Raw genomic sequence first — 7109 nt, 5'->3', positions numbered from 1 at the left:
GGTACCCCATAGGTGGGTGACCCAGGACCCCATAGGTGCCCCATAGGAGCCCCCCAACCCAGGGGGGCTCCAAGACGGGACCCCGGCACCAGTGACCCCCAGTGTGGCCAGTTCCCCCACCCTGGGGTTGACCCACCAACCTGGGGGTTGACCCCCAACCTGGGGGGCTCAAGAACGGGACCCCCATGACAGCGACCCCCAGTGTGGCTCCCCTGAACCTCGGACCCCCAGAGTGGCCAGTCCCCCCAGGCCTGGGGGTGACCCACCACCCCACAGGTGCCCCCATCTTGGGGGGCTCAAGGACAGGACCCCACAATGGCGACCCCCAGCATAGCCAGTCCTCCCAACCTGGGTGCGACCCACCACCCCATAGGTGCCCCCCAACCTGGGGGGCTCAAGGACGGGATCCCAGAAGCCGTGACCCCCAGCATGGCCGGTGCCCCCCAACTTTGCACCCCTGCAGGTGGCTGACCCAGGACCCCTTAGGTGCCCCATAGGTGGGTGACCCACGACCCCATAGGTGCCCCATAGGTGGGTGACCCAGGACCCCATAGGTGCCCCATAGGTGGGTGACCCAGGACCCCATAGGTGCCCCATAGGTGGGTGACCCAGGACCCCATAGGTGCCCCATAGGTGGGTGACCCAGGACCCGATAGGTGCCCCATAGGTGGGTGACCCAGGACCCCATAGGTGCCCCATAGGTGGGTGACCCAGGACCCCATAGGTGCCCCATAGGTGGGTGACCCAGGACCCCATAAGTGCCCCATAGGTGCCCCCCAACCCAGGATGGGACCCGGCACCAGTGACCCCCAGTGTGGCCAGTTCCCCCACCCTGGGGTCGACCCACCACCCCACAGGTGCCCCCAACTTGGGGGGCTCAAGGCCAGGACCCTAGCCAGGACGACCCCAATGTGGCCACTCCCCCCAACTTGGGGGGCACGAGGATGGGACCCCTCCCTCAGACCCCCACCCCAGACGGGAGAATCCCACCCCGCCGCGACCCCCAACAACCCCCCCACGCCAGACGGCCATCTTAGTCCAGACCCCCAAGGAACCCCTTCTCAGACCCCCAAGTTGGGGGGCCAGCCCCGAATCCCTGCCCTAGATCTTCCGCCGATTCCGGTCTTTTTCCTTTTGCTTTTCGAGAAATGATATTCTTTTTCCTGTAATAATTCTATAATAATAATTATTATTATAATCTGTAATAATTCTATAATAATTTTCCTGTAATAATTCTATAATAATAATAATTTTCCTGTAATAATTCTATAATAATAATAATAATCCTGTAATAATTCTATAATCATTTTTCCTGTAATAATTCTATAATAATAATTATTATAGTTATAATAATCCTGTAATAATTCTATAATCATGTAATTTCCTATTATTACTATAATGATTCTGTAATTACTAAAATGATTCTATAATTATGTAATTTTTAATCCTATGCTGGGAAAATATATATATTTATATGTATCTGGAATGGGAAAAAGGTGTTGAAAATGACGTTTGTAAAAAATAAAATTATATATATATATATTCAAGATGTCGGCTATTCTATATGTATGCTATAATTTATATTTTATATATATTTTATTTTATCTATTTTATAATTTTATCTCCCTTTATATTATATTTTATATATTTTTATATGTTTTATATGTTTTATAAATTTTATTTGAGATATTTTTTATTTTATATACTTTCATTTTTATAGATTTTATTTTGGATAGGTTATATTTTTATAGATTTTATAGTTTTATAGATTTTATATTTTTATAGATTTTATAGTTTTATACATTATATTATTTATATAATATATAAATTTATATATATTACATATATATTTATATTTATTTATATATCTTTAATATATATGAATTTATATATATTGATATATATCATATATATTATATAAGAAATAAATATATAAAATCTATAAATTATAGAGAGAGCTTATATATACAGTACATATTATATGTATATAGTATATAATGCATATAATATAATAATATAAAATACTAATAATATACTAATAATATAGTATAATATAATGAAATAATATAAAATAATATAAAATAATATAATATAATATAATATAATATAATATAATATAATATAATATAATATAATATAATATAATATAATATAATATAATATAATAGAAATTCAGAAATAAAATTAAGAATAGCAATAATAATTGCTATAATAAGTATAAATATATTTATATTTATTTATATATATTTAATATATATGAATTTATATATATTGATTTATATCATATATGTTATATAAGATATAAATATATAAAATCTATAAAAATATAATATCTAGAGAGAGCTTATGTATACATATGATATGTATATAATTGTATATAATGTATATAATATAATAATATAAAATACTATATACTAATAATATAATATAATATAATGATATATAATATAATATAATGATATATAATATAATATAATATAATATAATATAATATAATATAATATAATATAATATAATATAATATAATATAATATAATATAATATAATATAATATAATATAATATAATATAATATAATATAATATAATTGTGTAAATTAGAGAGAGAGAGAGAGAGGGCTTATATACAAATTTTAGATATATAGATATAGATATAGATATAGATATGTAGATATAGCTTTCCTATATAGGGACAGAACAACCCCAATTATATGCAAATGATATGCAAATTTATTCACGTTCGTTCCGGAGTTACGGAACGAAGAAGTATTCCCGGCGAAAGAAGGATGGAGAGGAAAACTTGCGGAAATAGGAAAATAAATCAATCCAGGTATAATATAATATAATATAATATAATATAATATAATATAATATAATATAATATAATATAATATAATATAATATAATATAATATAATATAATATAATATAATATAATATAATATAATATAATATAATATAATATAATATAATATAATATAATATAATATAATTGGAATTCAGAAATAAAATTAAGAATAGCAATAATAATTGCTATAATAAATATAAATATATTTTGTATTTATTTATATATATTTAATATATATGAATTTATATATAAAAATATTTATATATAAAGATATATCTAAATTATAGAGAGAGCTTATGTATACATATTATATGTGTATAATTGTATATAATGTATATAATATAATAATATAAAATACTAATCATATACTAATAATATAGTATAATATAATGATATATAATATAATGAAATAATGATGTAATGTAATATAATATAATATAATATAATATAATATAATATAATATAATATAATATAATATAATATAATATAATATAATATAATATAATATAATAATTAATATAATTAATATAATATAATATAATATAATATATTTGTGTAAATTATATATATAGAGAGAGAGATCTTATATACAAATTTTAGATATGCAAATTATATGCAAATTTATTCGTGTTACGGAACGAAGAAGTAGTTCCGGCGAAAGAAGGATGGAGAGGAAAACTTGCGGAAATGGGAAAATAAATCAATCCAGGTATAATATAATATAATATAATTGAAATTCGGAGATGAAATTAATAATCGCAATAATAATTATTAATAATAATAATAATTAAAAAACACAGGGATTCAGGCGTCTTCGAAATCTACGCCGGTCGGAGTCTTCTTGCTAGGAAGAGAAATAATGATCATGATAAAATTAAAATAAAAGGAAGATATAATAATATAACTAAAATATTGCTAAGAATCATCAAAATAAAATAATAATAGTATAAATAAAATAATCTTGATAATTATCACAAATATAAGACAAATAAGATCGATAACAATCATTCTCGTCCTCATAAAATTGAAATAAAACGAATAATAAAAAACAATGAACAATAGTAATATAAATAAACTAATTTTGATAATGATCACAAATATAATGCAAATAATAGCGATAATCATCATAAAACTGAAATAAAATTATCAAAATTATCAAAAATTATCAAGATTATTTTATTTATATTATTGTGAATTATTCTTTATTATTAAAGAATAATTAACAATAATATAAATAAAATAATCTTGATAATTATCACAAATATAATGCAAATAATATCGATAACAATCATTCTCATAAATTTGAAATAAAACTAATAAAAAAATATAACAATAATAATATGAATAAAACCTCGATACTAATTATCATCAAAATAAAACAATAATATATATTATTATATATTATAATAACATTATATTATATTGTATATATTATTATAATCATTAATAATATAAACAAAATAATACCGATAATTCTCACGATAAAATGAAAATAAAACGAAAAATAATATATCATATACATAATATGGATAATATTTATCATGATCATAAAATTAAAATAACATGAATTATAATAGATAATTCATAATTCATAATTCATAATTATAATTACCGGACAAATCCAGGATTAATTAGCGACTCTCCGGGAATATTGATAATATTTATCATGATCATAAAATTAAAATAACATTAATTATAATAGATAATTCATAATTATAATTATAATTACCGGACAAATCCAGGATTAATTAGCGACTCTCCGGGAATATTGATAATATTTATCATTATCATAAAATTAAAATAACATGAATAATAATAGATAATTCATAATTATAATTATAATTACCGGACAAATCCAGGATTAATTAGCGACTCTCCGGGAATATTGATAATATTTATCATTATCAAAAAATTAAAATAACATTAATAATAATAGATAATTCATAATTATAATTACCGGACAAATCCAGGATTAATTAGCGACTCTCCGGGAATATTGATAATATTTATCATTATCATAAAATTAAAATAACATTAATAATAATAGATAATTCATAATTATAATTACCGGACAAATCCAGGATTAATTAGCGACTCTCCGGGAATATTGATAATATTTATCATTATCATAAAATTAAAATAACATTAATAATAATAGATAATTCATAATTATAATTATAATTATAATTATAATTATAATTATAATTACCGGACAAATCCAGGATTAATTAGCTACTCTCCGGGAATATTGATAATATTTATCAATATCATAAAATTAAAATAACATTAATAATAATAGATAATTCATAATTATAATTATGATTATAATTATAATTATAATTACCGGACAAATCCAGGATTAATTAGCGACTCTCCAGGAATATTGATAATATTTATCATTATCATAAAATTAAAATAACATTAATAATAATAGATAATTCATAATTGATAATTCTAATTCTAATTATAATTACCGGACAAATCCAGGATTAATTAGCGACTCTCCGGGAATCTTCCTCTTGCCGGACGCTGCGCCGGATCCGGTCCTAATCTTTGCCTGGTTCGGATCTGGAAGTGGAAGAAGAATCCAGAATTTCCCAAGCTGGCTCCGCCCCCAAAGCCAATACGGAGAGAGGGCAGGACTTCCTGTCCTCGCCCGGAACTTCCTGCCCTCTCTCAGAGCTAACTTCCTGTCCTCGACTTCCTGCCCAACTTCCTGCCCAACTTCCTGCCCGGAACTTCCTGTCCTCACCCAGAGCTTTCTGCCCTCACTTCCTGCCCTCGCCCGAACTTCCTGTCCTCACTCAGAGCTTCCTGTCGTCGCTCATAACTTCCTGTCCTCGCTCACAACTTCCTGCCCTTGCCCAGAACTTCCTGCCCAACTTCCTGCCCTCCCTCAGAACTTCCTGCCCTCGCCCAGAGCTTCCTGCCCTCGCCTGGAACTTCCTGCCCTCGCTCATAACTTCCTGCCCTCGCCCAGAACTTACTGTCACTAAGCCAACACAGAGAGAGAGCAGCACTTCCTGCCCTCGCCCAGAACTTCCTGCCCTCGCCCAGAACTTCCTGCCCTCTTATTCGCCGGCACCACAAAGCCAACACAGAGAGAGGGCAGCACTTCCTGTCCTCACTCAGAACTTCCTGTCCTGGCTCGGAACTTCCTGCTCTCGCCCAGAGCTTCCTGCCCTCGCTCAGAGTGGGCTGGGGAGAGAGGACAGCACTTCCTGTCCTCGCCCGGAACTTCCTGCCCTCGCCCAGAACTTCCTGCCCTCACCCGGAACTTCCTGCCCTCACCCAGAACAACTTCCTGTCCTCGTCCAGAACTTCCTGTCCTCGTCCATGACTTCTGCTCTTGCCCGGAACTTCCTGCCCTCGCTCAGAGCTTCCTGCCATCGCTCAGAGCGGGCTAGGGAGAGCGGGCAGCACTTCCTGTCCTCGCCCATAACTTCCTGCCCTCGCTCAGATTGGGCTAAACCAACACAGAGAGAGGGCAGCACTTCCTGCCCTCACTCATAACTTCTTGTCCTCGCCCAGTACTTCCTGCCCTCGCCCGGAAATTCCTGCCCTCGCCCAGAACTTCCTGCCCAACGTCCTGCCCTCACCCAGAGCTTCCTGCCCAACTTCCTGCCCTCGCCAGAACTTCCTGCCCAACTTCCTGCCCTCGCCCAGAACTTCCTGCCCAACTTCCTGCCCTTGCCCAGAGCTTCCTGCCCAACTTCCTGCCATCGCCCAGAGCTTCCTGCCCTCGCCCAGGACTTCCTGCCCTCGCTCAGAACTTCCTGCCCTCACTCAGAACTTCCTGCCCAACTTCCTGTCCTCGCCCAGAGCTTCCTGCCCTCTCTCGGAACTTGTTTATTGATAAATGAATTTATTGATAAATGATAAATCAATTAATAATAATAATAATAATAATAATGCGTGTAGCTTTGGTAAATGATAAATTATTATTATTATTATTAATTGATTTATCATTTATCAATAAATGATAAATCAATTAATAATAATAATAATAATAATAATGTGTGTAGCTTTGATAAATGATAAATTATTATTATTATTGTTATTATTATTATTATTAATTGATTTATCATTTATCAATAAATGATAAATCTAATAATAATAATAATAATGTGTGTAGCTTTGATAAATTATTATTATTATTATTATTATTATTATTATTATTAATAATAATAATAATAATAATAATGATAATGTGTGTAGCTTTGATAAATGATAGATTATTATTATTATTATTATTATTATTAA

The 7109-nt window shown here is 32.2% G+C and overlaps 1 protein-coding gene across 1 annotated transcript in view; it reads right to left on the bottom strand.

Annotated features, from left to right (window-relative positions):
* Positions 1-3552: 3552 nt before the first annotated feature.
* Positions 3553-7109, bottom strand: part of PAXX (PAXX non-homologous end joining factor) — a 15718-nt gene continuing 12161 nt past the window's right edge. Inside the window, exons 6-7 of the mRNA XM_081882354.1 lie at positions 5321-5414; positions 3553-3690 (exon numbers count right to left, since the gene is read on the bottom strand). Of these exons, the coding sequence (XP_081738480.1) occupies positions 3651-3690; positions 5321-5414 (134 nt within the window). The 3' untranslated portion in view covers positions 3553-3650. The remainder of the gene's footprint in view (positions 3691-5320; positions 5415-7109) is intronic.

This window comes from Podarcis erhardii (assembly GCF_964252035.2).
Source record: "Podarcis erhardii genome assembly, contig: HAP1_SCAFFOLD_484, whole genome shotgun sequence".
NCBI classification, from domain to species: Eukaryota; Metazoa; Chordata; class Lepidosauria; order Squamata; family Lacertidae; genus Podarcis; species Podarcis erhardii.
The sequence above is the reverse complement of the archived record's forward strand: the minus strand, read 5'-3'. Positions and strand labels throughout refer to the sequence as shown.